Source organism: Dreissena polymorpha, chromosome 11, assembly GCF_020536995.1.
Source record: "Dreissena polymorpha isolate Duluth1 chromosome 11, UMN_Dpol_1.0, whole genome shotgun sequence".
Lineage (NCBI taxonomy): Eukaryota > Metazoa > Mollusca > Bivalvia > Myida > Dreissenidae > Dreissena > Dreissena polymorpha.
In genome coordinates this window covers 8,171,293-8,193,949 of record NC_068365.1, presented here as the reverse complement: position 1 = coordinate 8,193,949, position 22,657 = coordinate 8,171,293, and the positions used below count along the sequence as shown (strand labels likewise).

The 22,657-nt window shown below is 35.0% G+C and overlaps 2 protein-coding genes across 2 annotated transcripts; both read right to left on the bottom strand.

The window, feature by feature from the left end:
• Positions 1 to 1,629: 1,629 nt before the first annotated feature.
• Positions 1,630 to 11,430, bottom strand: LOC127851498 (tafazzin-like). The gene is made up of 8 exons (XM_052385303.1): positions 11,390 to 11,430; positions 9,999 to 10,125; positions 9,342 to 9,470; positions 8,928 to 9,031; positions 8,093 to 8,243; positions 7,361 to 7,476; positions 4,039 to 4,116; positions 1,630 to 3,249 (listed from the first exon to the last, which is right to left on the bottom strand). Exons 2-8 carry the CDS (start codon positions 10,111 to 10,113, stop codon positions 3,151 to 3,153), a joined length of 792 nt encoding a protein of 263 aa, XP_052241263.1. The 5' UTR covers positions 10,114 to 10,125; positions 11,390 to 11,430; the 3' UTR covers positions 1,630 to 3,150.
• Positions 11,431 to 15,337: 3,907 nt separating this feature from the next.
• LOC127851731 (uncharacterized) lies at positions 15,338 to 20,776 on the bottom strand. Its single transcript, XM_052385592.1, has 2 exons — positions 20,636 to 20,776; positions 15,338 to 17,044 (listed from the first exon to the last, which is right to left on the bottom strand). Exons 1-2 carry the CDS (start codon positions 20,717 to 20,719, stop codon positions 15,629 to 15,631), a joined length of 1,500 nt encoding a protein of 499 aa, XP_052241552.1. The 5' UTR covers positions 20,720 to 20,776; the 3' UTR covers positions 15,338 to 15,628.
• Positions 20,777 to 22,657: the final 1,881 nt, after the last annotated feature.

Sequence of the window (22,657 nt, the reverse complement as noted above, 5' to 3'; positions counted from 1 at the left end):
AAGAGGGCCTGAAAGGCACAAAGTCGCTCACATTAGATTCAAAGGAACTGACCTGTTCTGTGCAGCCCAATATGTCATTAGGACAAAAATTGAAAATGTTCTTTCCAACTTTCATGACTAGTGAACATCCTGGCAGCCATGTTTTTGAACAGACCAGAACCATTTCCATACACATCCAAGATATCATTTAAACGAATATTCTGACAAAGTTTCATGAAGATTCATGAAGACATTTAAGGAAAAATGTCCCGACCCCTGGTGACCATGTTTTTCAAGCAACTGGAACCATTTTCGAAGTCCAAGATATCATTGGGACAAATCTCCTGACAAAGTTTCATGATGATAGGACAATAAATATGGCTTCTACAGTGTTAACAAGGTTTTACTATAGCTACATTAGGAAAAATGCCACGCCCCCTTGGCGGCCATGTTTTTCCACCAACCAGAACCATTTTCGAACTTATCCTAGATATCATTAATACAAATCTTGTGACCAAATTTCATGAAGATTGGACAATAAATGTGCCCTCTAGAGAGTTAACAAGGCAAATGTTGATGCCGCACAACGAACAACGGACGACGGACAAAAGGCGATCACAAAAGCTCACAATGAGCACGTTGTGCTCAGGTGAGCTAAAAAATAGGGCGAATAAAAAGTCATTTACAATTTTGTAAAGATATGAAATTCATCTGGAACTCTGAGTACAGTGCAGCTTTGGGAATCAATTTTAGTAACATGTCTGAACAAATAGTTGAACCCAAAATACATCAAATAAAAGAATTAGAAATTTGATTAAATAAATGGAAAAGGTAGCAAATATGACTTAAAGGAAAGATAACAGCTTGAATGAACATGTTTTGCTTCCCCGTACTAGTTTACTCATTCACCGTTTTATCACTTCCACCCAAAAACACAATAAAACAAATAAAAACAATTTATTATAAATGTCTTTAGTATTATAAAACAGATTACCGAAAATCTAACACCTGTGTAGCAAATCGATGCCTAAAACTGTTGTCGTTAATTATGGTTAATTGGGTCAGAATGGCTTCGTACACAAGCCCGATAGTACAACAACACCAGATCAAGTAAGGTGTGAAAATTACTGGTCGTTTGGCGTTGTCATTTAAGAACAATATCGATCATTGGTACTGATTAAAGTGGTCATAATAGCGGATTAGCGAGTTGGTCGGATTAGTGAGTGTAACGACCATTGAAATATAGAAGGAAAAAATCGGGACTGAAAAATGGTGGTCGACTTAGCGAGTTGATCGGAATACCGAGGTGGTCGTTAAGAGAGTTTTCACTGTAGATTGCAAAAAGATAATTGTTGAAGATTAAGAAGACAGTTAAATTACTGTGTTGCTCAAACTGTTGATATTTACCTGTTTATCAAATCATGCAAAGCAACTCGGGTTTAATGCTTTCTTTTTCAAACAAAGTAAACAGTAATGAAAATTTACACTCACATGCTTGATTAAGTCGGTGGTTCTTCAAGATTTAAATAAAAATAAAAACCCAGTGACATTATTATCCTGAACATAAAATCTGTGTTTCTAAAGAATGTGATTCACAGGTTACTAAGCCTTACATTTAATACAGGTTACATTTGATAATGAACAAATACCAACCCAAAAGCATTTATTTGGAACTATTCATTTATCCAACATTATAGCATTTTGTTTAAACAAAAATGGTTTAAAAAGAGAATAATTTTTTGTACACATATTATACTTTAAAATAAAAAAAATATTCCCACACATTTTTATATACATGTATATTATGTAAGCAAACATGATTCCTTAAAAATATGATAATAATCATGACTTCGATTGAATGGAAGTAATTATTACAGCAAAATAAATTTGAATACTATGTTCCAGAATACAACCCCATCAAATAAACAAGAACCGTGTAAACTAATACATGGGAAACCAGTCAGAAAAAAACAGAAGAGTTAAAAAATATGTAAACAGCGAGAATCACTAAAAAAAGACGAAATAAACTCAAAAACAATTTAATACAACCTATAATATTGCATATTATTCCCAATAACATACATGCATTTTGTTAAAAAAAGAAAAATAAAGTCTTCAAGTTTGTGTGACTTCTGCTTAATGTATCCTGACTACATGTATAACATCCATATGTTTTGGGAGTGCCAATTCATACAAATATTTTGAATAGATCTTCAAAAAGTTATCAAAGATAAATTTTACATTGAAGATACGCTTAAACGGAATAATACTAAAATATCATTTTGCGATATTTTAACCTTTAGCAAGAAAAATTTATCCTGTATTGATTGTATAGTTTTATTTGGACAATCATAAATATATAAATGTTCAAATAAACATAGTGAGCCAAAATAAATAAGTTTCAAAATGCCCTTAGAAAACGAATTCAACTACAGCAAACAATTGCACATGTTCAAAATAAGTATGAACAGTCATGTAGGTGTAATTCTATCCAATTTGAAAAACTTCATGAATGATGAACTCATCCTTGTAAAGCTTGGCAAATAAATTATCTCTACCACTTAGATACGTATTTTGACGCATTTGTAGTAACTTTGAAGTTACATTTAATTTAATACCTTTCTTACTAAATTTAAGTTTTAAAGGCTTCATTTCCAGTCCTTAGTTACTGATGAGCAGCAAACAGCATAAAACCTGAACAGAATGCGAGTTACTTGCAGGCTGTTCTGGTTTTAGGCTGGTTGCAAAAGCCATTTTCACTTAGCTTCTTATGGGGGAAATGGTTAACAGGTAATACTTTTTCATTATACTAGCCATAGGATTCAAAACATCTTTGTTCAGTAATCTTTTTTTACATTTTCATTTAATAAATGGATATATTTCTTTCTAACACATGAGCATACTGTTTATATATGTAATCTAACATGTCTGTCTCTTTTGTTGTTTGGAATGAATGTAATTGGAATGACAAACATCTCACTACAATCAGTTGTGTCTGCAATAAAATCCTTCACAAAATATTTAGCAGCAAAAGGTTTAGCCATTTGTTTTAAAAAAAAGCCAATATATAACAGCTTAAGTTTCAAGATGCACAAAACAAAAGTGTCAAAGATACATTTTAAAATTCAATATAATATCACATTAAGATGTATAAATACTATTTATCTTGCTCTATTTGTTAGTAAATTCCAAATGCAGTCTCTCAGTTTTATGTCTCAGATTCAGCAACTCTTCCTGTATCCTGTCTGTAATATACTTCCTTATTTCTTCCTGAAAAACAATTAAGATTGCTTTATTTAACAAAAAAGGAGAAGTTGATATGGCGTGGACATAAACAACAGACTAAAAGTTTAACTTACAGACAACATAGAAAACAAGTCAAAGTTTTGACAATGTGTTTCGTCACCATGATGGGTCAGTGGCTGCAAGATTATCTCTGGAGTTAACTCCACAGTACCGGTACTCATCGTAAAATTCACTAATAGAATTTACATAAATCTCAAAAATGGTCCTGGACACACACAAAATCAGGGGTATTCCAAATACATATAAAGTTCTTATCCCTGTATAAATCAAATGAAAGTAATACACATGTATAAATTAATTGTTTATATTTACATTGTTACATACCATATATAAATATTCATTTTGCACAAAACTGAACTAAAAGTTTAATACAATGAAATGCTATGGATGAAGCACTGAAAGCATTCTCAAAATAAAATGTCCGTTCAGTTCTAATTGTATAAATCTAAACACCATGAAATAATCACAAAGCGCCCTACATATGTGCTGTGTCATACAGAATAAGGTCTTATGCCATATGCCAACGGTGCAGCTCAAAACCAGCTTACACATTAGTGCAGTCTTTTCACAATAATGTTTCAAGGTCTTATTAGCAGACAGGGTAGCTCAAGACCAGACTGTGCAAATTTGTAGGGTTGTCCGGAGCTACCCTGACCACATATGGCATAATACCCATGGAATAATCACAGAGCGTCCTTTTATATAAGAGCAACCTCATCACCTGAACAGAAACTGCTTTGAAGTGCTACTTACACCTGACCACTTTTCCTGACGCAATCTGGACAACTCGGATTCAAAGTCTAGTGGCTCCCCAAACAAAACTGTCATTTTCTGAAACATATGAGTGGAATGTGGTGACTCTGTGATACTTAGCACTCACATTCAATCATGAGATAATGATAGAAAACACCTAATGAGGACAGGGAATTGAAACCAGTTTCCTTTTATCCTTTTCCAAAGAGATCGTTCAAAATCTCGCATGAAAGCCCACTCCAGCTTTTAAAAAAAGAACACTTAACAATTATCATGTTAGCGTTTGAACCCAAGGCATTTTCATTGCTGATACTCCAACACGTGTGATAGTTGACTTTACACCATTAAGTATCAACATTCTCTATAGGCCTCTTAGTATTATCGTTGCTTATAGACAATAAGAATTATGCCAATACATATAATAATTGATTATAGGCCAATACGTATTATTATGTTTATAGGCCAATAAGAATTATCTTTGTTTATAGGCCAATAAGAATTATCGTTGTTGATAGGCCAATAAGAATAATCTTTGTTTATAGGCAAATAAGAATTATCTTTGTTTATAGGCCAATATGAATTATCTTTGTTTATAGGCCAATAAGAATTCTCTTTGTTTAATCTTTTTGTATAGGCCAATAAGAATTATCTTTGTTAAGAGCCCAAGGGAATTATCTTTGTTTATAGGCCAACGAGAATTATCTTTGTTAAAAGGCCAATAAGAATGTTCTTTGTTTAAAGGCCAATACAAATATTCTTTGTTTATAGGTATATAATTATATCTTTGTTTATAGGCCACAAATAATTATCTTTGTTTATAGACCTTTGAACAACTCCTTGTCATTACGATATGTGGCTATAAAACCATGCTGGTGTTAAATCCATCAGGACTTTTCCCAACCATTTGGGGAATACAATTTATACTCCTAATGGTGGGAATTTTAGTGCCAATTTTCTTCAAATTGGAACAAGATGTGTTTGTGAAACAGAATGTCCCCCTATATGACGTTTGACCTTGAAGGATGACCTTGACCTTGACCCTTCACCACTCAAAATGTGCAGCTCCATGAGATACACATGCATTTCAAATATAAAATTGCTAGCTTCAATATTGCAGAAGTGACATTACATGAGCATTTTTGACCCATATATTTGACCTTGAAGGATGACCTTTACCTTTCACCACTCAAAATGTGCAGCTCCGTGAGATACACATGCATGCCAAATATCAAGTTGCTATCTTCAATATTGCAAAAGTATTCATAAAATAAGCGATTTGGGCCACATATATTTGACCTTTGACCTTGAAGGATGACCTTGACCTTGACCTTTCACCACTCAAAATGTGCAGCTCCATGAGATACACATGCATGCCAAATATCAAGTTGCTATCTTCAATATTGCAAAAGTACTCATAAAATGAGCGATTTTGTCCACATAATTTTGACCTCTGACCTTGAAGGATGACCTTGACCCTTCCCTTCACCACTCAAAATGTGCAGCTCCATGAGATACACATGCATTTCAAATATAAAATTGCTAGCTTCAATATTGCAGAAGTGACATAACATGAGCAATTTTGACCCATATATTTGACCTTGAAAGATGACCTTGACCTTTCACCACTCAAAATGTGCAGCTCCATGAGATACACATGCATGCCAAATATCAAGTTGCTATCTTCAATATTGCAAAAGTATTCATAAAATTAGCGATTTGGGCCACATATATTTGACCTCTGACCTTGAAGGATGACCTTGACCTTTCACCACTCAAAATGTGCAGCTCCATGAGATACACATGCATGCCAAATATCAAGTTGCTATCTTCAATATGGCAAAAGAACTCATAAAATGAGCGATTTTGTCCACATAATTTTGACCTCTAACCTTGAAGGATGACCTTGACCTTGACCTTTCACCACTCAAAATGTGCAGCTCCATGAGATACACATGCATGCCAAATATCAAGTTGCTATCTTGAATATTGAAATACTGCAAAAGTGTACATTAAATGAGCGATTTTGACCACATATATTTGACCTTTGACCTTAAAGGATGACCTTGACCTTGACCTTTCACCACTCAAAATGTGCAGCTCCATGAGATACATATGCATGCCAAATATCAAGTTGCTATCTTCAATATTGCAAAAGTTATTGCAAATGTTAGTTGGCGCAAACCAACCAACAGACCAACCAACCAACCAACAGACCAACCAACAGACAGGGCAAAAACAATAAGTCCCCCACTACTATAGTGGGGGACATAAAAATATCATTGTACTATTAATAACATCTGAATAAGAGACGTTTTGATAAAACTTCAATAAAATACAAAAACCTCAACATAAATAAATCAGGTCTGTTTCATGTTAAAAAGTCTTAATTTCCACATTGAACACTTTAGAACAATTGAAAATCAGCTTTGTTTCTCCTAAAAAAAACTTACATCAGACGTAAAAATAGTTTATTATAAGACAAAAATATAGTATTATTAATCATTGGTTTGTATTGAGATAGAGTCCAAGAATGTTCTTAGATTTAGCTTAGATGTTTACTTTCTTCAGATAGTTTTTTCAAAAATATATTTGTAGAAATAAGAAATATTACAAAAACATGAACAGATTTTTTGTAGTATTTAAGAGCGTAAACAAGTGTTTGTTCATACTTAAAAATTGTTTGTATATGCTCAAACAAGAAAGACATATTTATAAGTACATATTTACTGCCTAAGAAACAAACGTGATTAAGACTTCTGCAAAACTTTAAAACATTTAAATACAAAAATACGATTGTTCTTAGACCTTTTCTGGAAAGATATATATATAATATTTAGGGAAAATCTTAGAAAAACCTTACATTTATAGAAAAAGAATGATGCAATTGTAAATGTATACAATATCAGGATACAATGCCATTTTTAACTTGGTTTCCATATATATACATATGTGTTAATAACCTGTACATCTATAATCTCTGAATAGAAGTTCATTCCATTAATATAAGTATAGAAAGCATGCTTTCTGGTGTTTTTTTTATACCAAATTTCTTAACGATCTTTTCAGATTAAAACTTTAGCTAAACATTTAATACATATAGGACAATTTTAGTTCAAATTCTTAGACGTGTTGACAATACTAACCCCGGTTTATTAACCCTCAATACAAACTTATCATTATATAACACTCACCTGGTATTCTATATAGATCTAGTTATTGTAAGGCTTCACATAATTTATATTAATGAGCATAAGAAAACTATTGTATTTGGCAGGGTACAAGGTTTTGAGTTTGTGCCCTTTCTAAGGATTTGTTTCCCTACCTTTCCAGTCCTGGGGTAGTAAGGTGCTTTATTGGGCCAGATGTCGTCCATGCCTACGTGCCAGTACGGCAGAACTAGAGGACTAACTGTGCTGTCAGCTACCAGTCTACCCACACCTGGGAATAGGCGACACAGTCACAAGTTAGCATATGAGCCTTGTTCTGGGAAAAATGGGCCTAACGCATGAGCGTATACATGTATTGTCATCCCAGATTAGCCTGTGCAGTCTGCAGTAACAACACTTTTAGCTTTTAATGAATTTTTTGTTTTAAGGAAGTCTCTCCTACACCAAAATCTACTTTATGAGGAAAGCATCGTCCCAGATTAGCTTGTGCAAACATGCATTAAGCCCAGTTTTCCTCAAACTGGGCTAACATTATCAGTTGACTGCCGAAAACATAAATATCATGTGATTTAATTCATGAACATGTTTATGTTCTAAACTACTATACAGTACAAGCTAGATGCGAGTCAACATATCAAGCACATTTCAATAATGCTTGTAGTAATAAAAGGTCAAGCTGCATAATGTGCATGTTTGACCTTTAGCCTTTATTGTGAAATTGTCTTTTGCTTTAAGGGTGTTAAACAATCTCCACATAGTGGAAGATTGCCATAATGGACATTTCACAAATAACTTACAGTATGTACCTTTGGCCTTTAAGTATGATCTCCACCTATGCAGTGGAGAAACAGTTGTAACACATGAGACTGAACACTTTACATACATACCCCACTTAAGCCTCAAGTACTTGTGCTCCATGTTGATCTTGCCCTCTGGGAATATGTGGACCCACTCTCCCACTGACAGCCGCTCTGCACAGAAATCCATGCCCTGTTGGTACACCCCCTCTCCACGGACCACCGGAATGACTCGACCCAACTGACAATAAAACATATTTAAACAAACCATAAACTAAAGATTGGCTCAAACATGACTAATTTCCTGTACCACTTTGTCAGCTATGTTAAAGGGCAAATAGCTAACAAATTTAGGGATATTTTGGTATGACGTGTCTTGCATATCTACACTTCATAGTCATGATGCATTTTAAGTTTTAATTTAAACGGTTCAGAAATGTGGAAGAAATTCACTCCACAAACTTACTTGAAGCTGACCGGCTGACAAACCATGAGACTCCAATGTAACTCTTACTTGTGGGGTTTAATAAACACCTATTTTTTAAGTAACTACATGGAACCTATGTTGAGTACAAATATTTGAGTCACATTATAGGAAAACTGGGCTTAAGGAATGTGCTTAAAATGTTGTCCTACGCTAGCCTGTGCAGTCTAAAAAGGCTCACCAGGGATGGCATTTTCTGCCTAGACAGGATTTTCATTTAGAAAAAACTTTCTTTTAACGAAAATTTTATTAACAGCGGAAAGTATCATCCCTAATTATCCTGCAAGACTGCAAAGTCTTATCTGGGACAACACTTTACGCACATGCATTGAGCCCCCTTTTCCCAGAGCACTGCTCAATTGTAATCAACAATCAAGTAAAAACACTTCTTCACTAATTACCTGTACATTAACCATGGAATTAAATGTTATCATTACATACCTGGAAGAAAACAGAGCTTGCAAAGTTTGTATTACATATATCCTTGGCTCCAGGCATCCAGCGCATTCCACATCGGTGCAATACTGTTTTCCATGGCAACACATCTGGAAATATTCAACAGAAATGCAACATTAAACCTTGCAGGTATGGGTTTTTAGCAAACAATGTACTTTCTATGGATACATCCGAATATCTAAAAAAAACAGTGTACATTGCACTATAGTCACTGAAAACACAAGAAAATAAACTCGTTTTTAGATGTGTTCTATTTTTAAATTCAAACAAATAGATATTCCAATATAATATTATTGAAAATTATAAAATGTACTAGAAGGAAAAAAGTAAAACATGTGATCCATAATATGGTTACTCTTTGAAATCCATAACATATAAACATAAACTGAAGTCACTTACATGAAATAATAAAGTCATCAACGCAACTATAATGGTTTGCTACAGTCAATAGTGGTTTTCCTGGTGGTCTGTGCTGCACACACTTCAAGAAGGCGGATTCATTGTGCAGATTCGGCTTGTTGCATCGTCCTAACAAAACATGACATCAAGTTGATAAATTTAATGACAATAATTACACATAGAAGTATACAATAAGCTTAATTATAGACAAATACTCCAAAATCAGATCTTGATAGACTGTGCTAACCACAACTTAACAAATATTTGTCCATTTAGGCTTATAGGACTTAAGGCATGTATGTTTGTAAGTCTATTTTGTTGTTATGTTAAATCACTGTCATAATGTTTTCCTGATTTAGGTATTTTATTGGTTGCTCAATAAAACAGTATTACTTTCTAGTGAAACTTGTTATCAAAATATGTTTGCAATAGTATTGATAAGATGTTTTTTTCGCTAGTCTTGATACCAATATTTAACAAATTATTCATTTCGTTTCAACTTTGGTATTGCACACTGATGTCTCATTCGATCATTAAATTGCTTTTTTATTTTTATATGGGTCTTTAAAAAAAATTAACACTGTATAAAATGGGAAAAAGCTACCATAATCATAGTGTTCTAACATACACCATCCTTCTAAAACTAATACTACCTACCAATCACTGTTTTACCGAAGAGGCTGACAAGACCTATCACAGCAGTACTAGACACTCGCCACAGTCGGGATTCCTTGAAGGGGACAGGAGTTAACCAGACATCGCCCACAGGCATGGCTGCCCTGAACTGTTGACAGAAGAAGACAAACAATTAAATAATATGTCTATACTGACAGGACATTGTACCTGGGACATTTTACGAACTAGCCCGCCAATTGCATGCAACACTCAGTATCATTATTCTTATTATTTATTTTGAACAGGCAAATTATATAAAAACTGAGATTTAAGTAAATATTTGTCACTAAGACAGACCTGTTGTGTTAAGACATTTGCATAATGACCATTTTAACAGTCTGTCAAATGCAGCTATGCTACTCAAAACAAATGCAATTATACAAAAATCTAACAGATGTTTGTTTTGTTTATATGTGATTTTGAATTTTTATCCCAACATTGCATTAAAAATATACATAAAACCCTTAAGACCAAATAGGTAATCTTGTTGGATTTTACTCAAAAATAAAAGCACAATTGTTTAAATCCAGGCAAAGGCACATTTTGTTGCATTTCCTTTGAAATAAATATTATTTCGATTCTTTCAAATAGTGTTGTTTTTAAAGTGAACATCCTTTAATGGTATTTTTATAAATATAAAAAAACCTCGGTAAACAAGTCTTTAAGGTTGCTCAAACCATGTAAAAATCATCTATCAATCCAATCCTGCTGCAACTTGGGTTTATTAACCCATGCAATGGCAATTTTGGGTATTCTTATTTTTGGTTAATACTTTGCAAAATTCTTTAAAACATTCAGGTAGACTTTGATATGTGGGTTGCAGTATCACTTTTTCATGCAAAGTCCAAAAATATAAAAGCTACATTGTAAGTTATGGAAATCCAGAACTACACACCCACATGATTCCCATTACGCAAATTAAATGTAGTCTGTTACTTATACACCATCAAAATAAACTATGATATAATTTTATATAAAAATAAAACATTGTACATATGTGGTTTGTAATATGCCTTGAACAGGGTGCAGTTCTCCAACATTGAAATAAACTATTCAATACATATTCTAACAGCAGGATGAACGTTTACATGAACACATGTTATTACTAATAGTAAAATAAACAATACAATTGAACTGTTACTAATTTAACATGTTTTACTACTGTTTAAATCATGTTTAACCTTTCTCTTAGTAATATTGAAATTGTAATATCCGAATTGCACATCCGAAATTTGGTGACATTCTTCAAAACTTATATTTGACCAAACGATTACTTATGTAATGGTGAGATATACATATTCAAAGTATTATATAAAAAAAAAAAGCTATTATTCTATTAAGAACAACATTTATTGCGTTTAAAGAAAACTTACGAACAACAAAGCACATCTAAAAGTCACTTCTATTGATCTAATTTATAACTAAGGGACGTAACTTTTGTTGCCTAAAGAATAACCCATCTTAGGATTCGTCACGTTTTGCAAGACCTATCAATATTGAAATAAAGAATAACCCATGGTGTGATTCGTCACGTATTTGTTGCTTTTTTTGTTATTTTTGTTAAACTTAACCTTAACCTGTATAATTTGGACCGGTGGGCATGGATTTTTTAACCTTTTAAATTCTTTAAAAAAAAACACATGTAAACAAGCAGGGATGTATAATAGATTATACATCCCTGAAACGAGTGAAGGGTTTGATCGCTGGGAATGATAAGGAGCTACCCATTGGCACCTAAAATTTGTGTTATGCCTATAGATTTTCTTTGAAAATTCGATGGTAATCGGTTAAAGAAGTATTGAATTGGAAAAGGGTGGGAAACAGTGGTCAGACTCTTAGTTGTAAACCCTAGACTTGTTATGTAAAGAAATAGGACAGGAACCATTCAATGATTGATCACGATATTATACATGTTCGTTTTATAAAATACAACATAAAAACTAAGAAGATGCAAGAAAAAGCCAAAAGTAGAAGAAGGACGTATATTTAAAAGTTGTAGCACTCTTTTCCCGAGATATGTTTAAGAAATTATCTTTATTTTGTTCAGACACAAACTGTTTGGTGCTCTGATGCGCAGAATTGAACCATGCAAGCAGTAGCTTGAGTGTTTATTAACCACGCATGTTTAGTTGCCATGTTTTGTTCCTAAATTTGCCCCAAATCTAGCTGGTATCACACTTATTAAATGTCAAAAACAACAACAAAAAGCGATGGTCCATATTAACTAAATAAGGTTAAAGTGTGATACAACTATAAAAAGTACAGCAATTCCCCCAACAAACAATAACGTGTTATATGTCTATTTATAACTGATTCTAATAAACAATTTACAAGTACATATATCATGTTTATATAAATGTTTATTATTTTCATTACAAGAACGAATTAATAAATATAATTAAAATCGAGTCACCGGACATTGTTTGATAAAGCAACGATACGTTGATATATCTACTTTACTTTAATATTTTAATAATATCTCCTTCTAAAATCACATTATGCTTCATATTATTTATGTTCAAAGAAAGAAGCTTAGTTAATCAGTTCTTTTAATAAACAACAACACAAAAACACTTCCAAATACCTTTCTTGCACAGGATTGTATCACTGACGTTTGTTTATGAGCTGCTAGTGAAATGTCCAACTGAATGCCTCCGGCCTAAATGTAAAATAATGACCATTTCCGCAAATGTTTAAATGTTGTCACCACATTATTTCAATTTATCTCATAGAGATGTAACTGCGATGTCTAATATACCGATACTAATCTCGCTGTAATTAATTTAACAACTACATATGAGTCGCGTTCTGAGAAAACTGGGCTTAATGCATGTGCGTAAAGTGTCGTCCCAGATTAGCCTTTGCAGTCCGCACAGGCAAATCAGGGACGACACTTTTCACTTTTATGGTATTTTTAGTTTCAAGGAAGTCCCTCATTACCGAAAATCATGTTTAGGCGGAAAGTGTCGTTCATGATTAGCCTGTGTGGACTGCACAGGCTAATCTGGGACGACACTTTACGCACATGCATTAAGCCCAGTTTTGTCAGAACGCGACTTATATGTTTGTAACGATGTTGTTGTTGCTGCTTCAGATACGATCAGAAAGACGACTGGACGATAATAACTACACAAAAATCAGGGATGCTGGTTCCACTTTTTTTACTACTACGTATACAGAAGAAAAAAGCAACGACAACAGCAATACAACAAAAACAATTACTACTTCTTTCGCTGCTGCAGCTTCTGTCACTGGTATCGTAACCGCCACATAACAACAACTTCTACCAAAACTACTTCTTTTACTACTATGACTACAATTACTACATCTACTACTACTATGACGACGACCATCAGCAGCACCACCATCACCACCATCAGCACCAGCACCACCACCGCCGCCACCGCCACAGCCACCACCACCGCCGCCACCGTCACCACCACCAGCACCACCACCACCACCAGCAACACCACCGCCGCCACCACCAGCAACACCACCATCACAACCACCACCACGTCTTAGAAAATTTATTCATGGGATAATACCTATATTCATTTTTGGTCTGGTTTTAAATAAATGAAATCTTTCTTCGTTCAAATATAAAATAATAATCTAATTCAGACTTGCTTTCAGATCCGAAAACACTGTTTACTCGTTACATAACTATTGCTTACTATTTCATTTCAGAAGGTTAAACGGCGAAAACTTCGTTTTCAAATTGACTTACCAGATTGAGCTCAGATTCAGATATAAACATGTACATATGTACCACTGCTACATTACTGTAGCCTCCCGCTGGCCAGAACGCAGTCGTAGTTAATATTGCAACCGAAGTGCGACCGGGAGGTCTTTAAATAAATATACTAGACATCCCTTATTAAAAAAAAAATGGATCCAATTTAGAAGGATGGGAGAGTCCACTAGGCATAAATGGGTTAACCGGCAAACTGAAACACTTTAAAAATACCTAACGTTACTTTCTTAAATGTCAAATTGCGCATAAATGTACTCTCTTTGAAAACGAAAGTAATTTATAATCCCTTACGTTGGTAAGCGACCATGTCCAGGGTGCAGGATCACGTGACTTGTTGGTGTTCTTCAACAAGTGCATAAAAGACAGATTTTAATGCTGCTGATGGCAATGCGAAATACACCAGAGTTACTTTATTTAATAAGTATGTGTTCTTGTTAAAAAACTCTTGTATTTCATTAACTTGGGATATTTGCAGAAATTAAGTTATTTAACGGTGTGATTAAATTCTGTCCAGACCGTGTGTAAACCCCTGAAAACCCCGTTGATTATGCACCCTGTATCATGTCCGAGATATAAATATGCTATTAAATGCACATTTTATTACGTAGATATGTTTGTCTTTGTATGTATTTTTCAATTAATTAAAACATTGTAAGACTACCGTGGTTGCATCGTTGATGGGTAAGATTTCAATTAATAATGATAAAACTGATATTGTAAAACAATTTATTTTAGCGAGCAATAACTTAAGTCTTGTGAATTGGTAAACAAAATATTAAAAAAGCAGGCCAAAGGCTCAATCTATTTATATGTATCTCAATTAAAAAGACGAGTTAATTACCAGTCATAAAACCCACTCCTCAATATGCAAAATAAAATGTTTGCGATTTAAAGAAAACGATACTGCCAAAGTCCAAGATGGATTGAACACGAACTTAATATAGATAAGTACCAATGATAACGCATGTGTTCATGCAATTCTGTAAGTCTTTAAACGTCATTTATGCTTTTAAATAGCAAATGTAATCGTGCCTCGTAAAAACGCGTATACATCATGTAATAGATAGGGTAGTAGAGAGTATTATGCCACACGGTGACTTACGTTAGACCACTTATTTAGATGTTAAAAACAAAGTAAATTTTCGTCTCATATTTTCTTTGAAAACGCCTAATCGGATATCTCGATCCTTCGCTATCTCGATATTTTTTATTGTACCCGCCGACTTCGAGATAGCGAGAGTAGACTGTAATGACTAATATACCCCAATCATGCAATGCCATTGAAGTCGATAAAAACAATCTGGAAGAATGTTGGCCTGCACACGTATAATACCCTTAATGTCCTAATAGCAACCTAAAAACAAATTATTACGGAAATAATGTGGTCATGTCGGAATAATTTTTATCGACTTGCTGTGAAATAACTTGGTATGTCGACATAGTTTTGTAGCTTTTATTAAATAATAGTATGTAGCACTAGATCATGTATACACACCGATGATCAGATCGACATCATCACGGCATTGGATAAACAACAAATTGGTAACTCTTTTAAATTTTACTCAATGTTACCACAACCGTTTTGCACGATCGGTCACCAGGCTGGAACTAAGTCTAAAACTGTCGACATCATTCCGCGTGTCATCCGGCTTATTCAGGTTTGTATCGTGATGTTTACTGCAACCTGCTGACTCTGCGAATACATGCCGAACACACAAAATATCAAAGCTCCGCACATTTTTATTCCGGAAGTGTCCCGATAGTAGCCATTGACATTTGTAAACCGCACACACAGGCATCAGGGCTATTGAAGTCGACAATCTAAAGTTCGATGTTTTTTTTAAGCAAAATAAATAAATCAATAGCTGCTCCCAATACCCTCACCAACGTATCGTAGATAGTAAGATGAACATATTAATTTAGTTAACGTTATGGACACCACGATTATCACGCTTGCAGTGCTGTTTTCGTACTTTAAATTCAAGACCTCGTTCTTTCGTTTCTGTATTTCCTGCAGAATGGCATTAGACTGATCGACTACATCGTTCCCTGAACTTGATTTCATATACTCTAGATACAGCATCTCCAACTCCATCCTTTTCTTGCTGAACCACACCATCGGCTCTGGGGACGCCACAATCGCCTTACGTATCTTCGGCAATCTCAATATTACCCTCGGGCCTTCCTCCATCATGTCGTTGATATCTGATATCCATTTACTCTGCATACCATCTTCCAAGCAACGAGCTACCATTAAATTTTTATCTGGAATCATGTAATATGCTAGTTGCTTTTGTGCAATAGCAGTCCTTAATTCTCTCAGTCCGTCATGCAGCCAATAAAATAAACTGTGTGCATGAAACTTTGCTTGTGGGTTACGTTCAGCTTGCCATAATATTATGTTTTTTAACATGTACGATGTTATTTCTTTATTATTTGGTTTAAGAATGTCATTGAGAATCATTTTTAACATAACGTATACATTTGCTTGTGTGCTATTAAGGTTGTTCACTAGTTCTGTTTCACCGGTGTTAAAACAAATCCTCCATTCAATGTGCTTGTGTTCACTTCCCGCAAATCCTACCGGGGTTAAATAGGCTCCTAATGATACGACTTTCTGGACTATGACTTGTGACGGCCAATGGCGGCGTCTGGTAGCCCATCTGTTTAAAATGCTGGGGCAGTAACAACGTAGTGTGATTATATTGTCGGTATATAATACCCCTTCCATTAACAACGATAAAGATGGCCCCGCACGTTTATTTTGCAACATGGTGCTTATTAGACCAGCCTCAAAATTATCTATCAATAAAGCACTACTTAATAGAACGCCTCCATGTCCATCATCACACAGAGCATCGTGAATAACTTTGTGACCTCTAGGCGCTTGCCTCTCTTGTAACAGTATGCAGTATCCTGGATATACACGTGTATCCATCCTAAACACACCAATGTCGTCTGGTATGGATCCTGGATATACACGTGTATCCATCCTAAACACATCAATGTCGTCTGGTATGGTGTGAAGCTTAATACCAGTTTCCACACAGACAACAAGGTTCAGAACGTATAATATGTCCCAGTCGCTTTCGAAACCGCAGGTCAGTCCCTCGGCCTTGCTGCCAGTTGTGATGATAGTTATAACCCTTCTTCGTGCATTCTCCATCCTATCACTCTCACTGATCGCCTTAACTCGCCACCGTCTGATTTCCTCGCCGTATCCCAGGCGGGTCATTATAGTACTGATCTCCACGGATACACTTTCTACATATTTCTGGAAACACGATAATACAATATTTCATACTGTCAGTTGAAATGCGCAATTTTGTTTCATTTAGTGAAAATATTATTTTTCTATGATCACTCGTGAAATAACAAACGATCTTACACTGACATGAACAAATTTTCTGTTTCTTTTATGCCACTTTTTCAAAAAAATAATTAACAGCTGTTTCCCTTTCTCTGAAAAGTTGCCCTTTATCCCGTGGCGTGCCTCAATACATTTCAAAACACAAAATGACGTCATTAGTGTGGCAAAGTGACGTCATTATACCAGCAAAATTCTCCAGTTAAACTCGTTTACAATGTAAATAATCAATATAAAAGCATAAAATAAAAATAACATTTGTTGGATTCGGTGAAATGTCGATTTTAATTCACTCGTGATCATAGAAAATCAATACACAATTATTTATGATAATCTAAAAATAGAAAAAGGAGTTCCGGAAATGTGTTATTTTCACCGGTGTAAAAAAAAAATTTGTTTATTTTCACTGCTGTTATCTCACTGCAGAAATGTCATATTTTATCATAAGGTATAAAATAAATACGATTTATTTTTATGTTCAATTATAAAATAAAAATAGAAAAACTAAAATGCATGAAAATTAAGTTACATTAGTAGTGTGGATAGACACACAATTGTAATACTGGTACTTATAACACATGTACTTATAACACATAAAATGACATTCGAATACTATATCGGTTATATAAATATTGTCACTTATTACAGTGTGATCGTCTTTATTATAATAAAACATTTAATTTAAATCACATACTTGGCCCTTAAACCGAGTCTTTTGGTTTTTACAAGTGAATTTAACCTTATCATCTCATTTTAATGGAGGAAAATAAATGTTTTGTTATATTCAGTAACGGCATTCAAACTTTCGCGTCTAGGAAAATTGTTGAAAGTTGGGTAAAGCATAAACACAAACGCGGTTTTAGTTAATTATTTAACCCTTACAATGCGGGAACCGAATTTTTAAGGCCTTTGCAAACAGTTTGGATCCAGATGAGACGCCACAGAACGTGGCGTCTCATCTGGATCCAAACTGTTTGCTATTCTGATAGTATTCTTTGAAAAAAAATGAAGAAAATGCTAATTTTATAAATTCAGCAGACGACATTTTAGCAGACGACAATTTTCCCAGCATGCAAAGGGTTAACTAAGATAGAATTAGACTCAAAGGACTATTTTTCAATGAAGTATAATATGCTTTATCAAATGAGTAGGGATTTACTTTTGCATCAAACAGTCTCAAAATAGAACATTAGAGCTATAGTGGCAGACACTTTGCATATGATGTAATTCAGAGTGATTCTGAAAGGAATTTTATGTGGTATTCAGCTATTTAAAGACGCTACCTGCGTTGGCCATCAAATGCAATACAGAAACTGTCTTTCTTGTGGTTTCAAAATTCCAAAGAAAATTTATTACACACCCGCCTGTTACCACATTTGAAGTCAATATGAAAAGAATATCTATGCTAAATTCAGTAGATAAACGTATGGAAATAAAGCTCACTTTAAAGGGATCTTTTCACGCTTTGGTAAATTGACAAAATTGAAAAAAGTTGTTTCAGATTCGCAAATTTTCGTTTTAGTTATGATATTTGTGAGGAAACAGTAATACTGAACATTTACCATGGTCTAATATAGCCATTATATGCATCTTTTGACGATTTTAAAACCTAAAAATTATAAAGCGTTGCAACGCGAAACGATTGAATAATTTGGAGAGTTCTGTTTTTGTCGTTAAATTTTGTGAAACTACGAAGATTGCTTATATAAGGTATAAAATACGTTTAGATGTGTACACGGCGGAATAGCTCAGTAGGTTAAAGCGTTTTTACTCCAGGACTCTGGCAGGACTCCAGGGGTCACTGGTTCGAAACCTGGTGCGGGCAATGTTCTTTTCCTTTTTTTAATTTTATTCTTGATTTTTTACTGGAGCTTTTACGATCCAATGTTTACGTTTGAATAGCTCAGTAGGTTAAAGCGTTTTTACTCCAGGACACTGGCAGGACTCCAGGGGTCACTGGTTCGAAACCTGGTGCGGGCAATGTTCTTTTCCTTTTTTTAATTTTATTCTTGATTTTTTACTGGAGCTTTTACGATCCAATGTTTACATTTATCGATATAAAGCATTTAATGAATAAGTTAAAAAATGCCAAAATCTGTGAAAAGGCCCCTTTAAACGTACCGAAACACAATTCAATACATCAATAATAGACCTCTCTGTATATAATATTAAAGTGCTTACAATCACATTAATTCTTTTCTGTCCCTGGAACAATAACTGGGGAACTATGACTGGTATTTCCGTAAATCTATATATTGAGATCGAACTTCTTACGTACTTGCTTGAACTATTTATCCAAAGAGTATCAAAATTAATGACATAACGACATAAAAAGCCGTGAATATATTTTTGTGGATAGGTAGCACTTGCTTACGAGAACTGCAGAAGTGTTACAATGGAAACAAACATTCATTTGAGAGTGATGACTGTGTAGATTGCTGTGACTTCCACTTACACTGACGATTTTACACTTACACTAGGCGGCTAAGCCGCTTTCTCTGGGAACGCTCTACGACCCGTATTTACTTGAGAGTGGAATTGTAGATGCCGTGTTTGTGAACACTTTCAGGCACTTATTTATCTGAAAGTAGCAATCATTCAGGCTGTTTTGTCTGATAACACGTTCAGTGTTTTAATTCCCTGTGAGTGAGGACAGTGCAGGATGCTGTGTTTAGTAATACTTTCAGTACCTTTCTTACCAGAGAGTGGCGACTGCACATGCTGTTTTCTGACAAAATGACGCATGTACTGGTTGTTGTGTCTGGAAAAACTTTAAATCTCAGACTTACCTGAGAATAAAGACTGTACATGCGTGTGTATCTGGACACGCTTTTATTCCTTTACGTACTTGAGAGTTACGTTTGTACAGGCTCCGACGATTGGAATCTATTTAAGTCTCTGACTTACATGAGAGTGACCACTGTACAGGTTGCAGTGACTGGGGACGCTTTTGGTTCTTTAACTAAATGAGGGTGATAATTAAACAGGCTGATACGTCCGGGAACACTCTCAGTCATGGACCTATCTGAGAATGATGACACTGTTCTGCCTGCTGTAAACGCTTTTAGTCTTTAAGTTACCAAAGAGTTATGAGAGCTCTTGCAAAGTCTTTGAGTGAATGAATTCAGTTCTTGACTTACCTAAGACAACTGTTCAGAGTGCCGTTTATGGGGACGCTCTAACTTTCTTGAGAAGGATGACTGTACATGGTGCTTTCTTCAGCCTCCGACTTACATAAGAGTGACCAATATAAAACTGATGGGTCTGCACCAGATTCCAGTATCTGACCTACCCGTTAACAATGTACAGGCAGCTTAACCTAGAGTGACGAATTTAAATTCTGTTGTGCCTGGTATCGGTTAATCGCTCGCAGTAAGACTTATCGGATAGTGACGACTTTGTAAGCTGATTTATATTGAACCGCTCTCAGTCTCTAACTTACCATGAATGACGACTGCACTCAAATTTATCTGGGGACGCTTTAAGTCTCTGACTTACCTGCGAGTCACGACTGTAAAGGCTGCTGTATATGGGAACGCTTTCAGTGCCTGGCTCTGTGCGTCCGATGTCTCCATCAGCCATTTGTTTGAAGCTGGAATTAAAATGTTGTTTTTTTTCGTTCTGAGACGCAATTTTAACCATGTACACACGCACATTGCGATTTTAACGTTCGGTACTTGAGAGTGATTCGTGTGCAGACTGCTCTCTCCGGGGCTGCTTTCAGTCTCTGTCCTACCCGAGACTAACGATTTTCCAGACCGTACAGGCTCCTTTGTCTGGGAACTCTCCCAGTCCACGACTTACCTGACATTGACTACTGTATTGGCTGCTGTGTTTGGAAAACTAATGGTTGGTCCTGAACTCACCCTATGGTGATAACTCACATTCGTGTTGGACACCAATACCCGACGGTCAGGAAACGCTTTCAATCTCTGACATACCCCAGAGTGACGACTGTGCAAACTGCCATTTATCGGACCTTTCCTTCCCCAAATCATTCACGAATGGCAACTGAAAACATTTATGGTCTGACTTGCCTGAGAGAGAGATGACTTTGCATGCTACTGTGTCTCGAAACGCTTTCAGTCTCTGACTTACCTGAAATAGACGACAATATATACTGTCGGGTCTAGCAATACAATTGGCTTATAAAATAATTAAATTCTCATAAAAACCTTTTTATTTCATTTCTACGAACACGTGTTTAAGCTTGCATGCGCGTATTTATATTGCGAATCGGGACAGTCCTAGAAAGAACATTAATTCAACCGTAGTTATATATTCCTCCCGAACAAATTACCTTGTTTTTAAACACTGACAATCACACACACGTTGCAGGTTTAACAAGTTTATGAACAATATTACAATCTCCCACTCTTTCGATTTCGACGTCATTCGACAACAGCATCTAAGAGTAAGTAGTCAAGTAAGTGTCGACCATGTACATTACTTTTCGTAGAATGATTTTTGAAAACTAATCATGAAATCATTTCCTAAAACGTAACTACGCCGATTAATTTAAGAGATATAATAACCACTCTACTTAAAAATTTAACGCGAATAGATTTTTCCAACGGCAAAACTTATAACGTTGATCAACTTTAGGACCGTTTATATCTTTCGATATTTATTTATTGATAAAGGCACTATTTAAATAGCTGTGATAAGGCGCTCATTAAATAATAAAAACGTGTGTCAGATAGATTAGATTTCAACAAATAATGATAGTCTTCATAAAGTTGATGGTTAATGAACAATTTATTTTGGCGAGCAATCAGTCTTGTACATTGGAAAACAAAACATCAAATAAGCATACCAAAGTCTCAATCTATCGATTTTTTTAGCGCGGAATAAAAAGACATGTACATTGCCGCTAACAGCCCCACTCCAAACAGATGCCAAATAAAATGTTCGCGATTAAAACATAACAATACTGCAAATTATCAAAACTTAAACTCTGTTAAAATAAAGATTATACACAATATAATTAACATGGCCATCATTAACATTCCGTTAAAATATGTAGCCGATTCCAAATGTCGATAATAAATATCTTGCATTATTGATACTGATATTTAAAGAAACTTTATATATATTCATGCATAGGCCATCCACAAGTTGACTTGAACCGATAGCGTACACGTCACTGCACAAAGTCACTTACTGGTTGCTTTCTAGTTCGACAAGCACATTCGGCATAGTTATTTTGTGTTAATATTCGAAATAAATGTGAACATTAAGTGTACACATACATACATACATGCATGCATGCATCCACGCACGCACGCACGCACGCACGCACGCACGCACGCACGCACGCACGCACGCACGCACGCACGCACACACACACACACACACACACACACACACACACACACACACACACACACACACACACACACACACACACATACATACATACATACATACATACATACATACATACATACATACATACATATGGCTAAAACTAAGGAGAGCGTCGTTATATATATCGTATATATAGAGAGAATAACAGGT

Bases quoted from the DNA above. Each gene is read 5' to 3' on its own strand.
- LOC127851498 (XM_052385303.1), bottom strand. From the start codon at position 10,113: ATGCCTGTGGGCGATGTCTGGTTAACTCCTGTCCCCTTCAAGGAATCC. The intron at 9,032-9,341 runs GTAAGTGACTTC...GAATATTTCCAG, and splicing joins TGATGACTTTATTATTTCAT to ATGTGTTGCCATGGAAAACA. The intron at 8,244-8,927 runs GTATGTAATGAT...TTTTATTGTCAG, and splicing joins CAAGCTCTGTTTTCTTCCAG to TTGGGTCGAGTCATTCCGGT.
- LOC127851731 (XM_052385592.1), bottom strand. From the start codon at position 20,719: ATGGCTGATGGAGACATCGGACGCACAGAGCCAGGCACTGAAAGCGTT. The intron at 17,045-20,635 runs GTAAGTCAGAGA...TCGTGTTTCCAG, and splicing joins TTTACAGTCGTGACTCGCAG to AAATATGTAGAAAGTGTATC.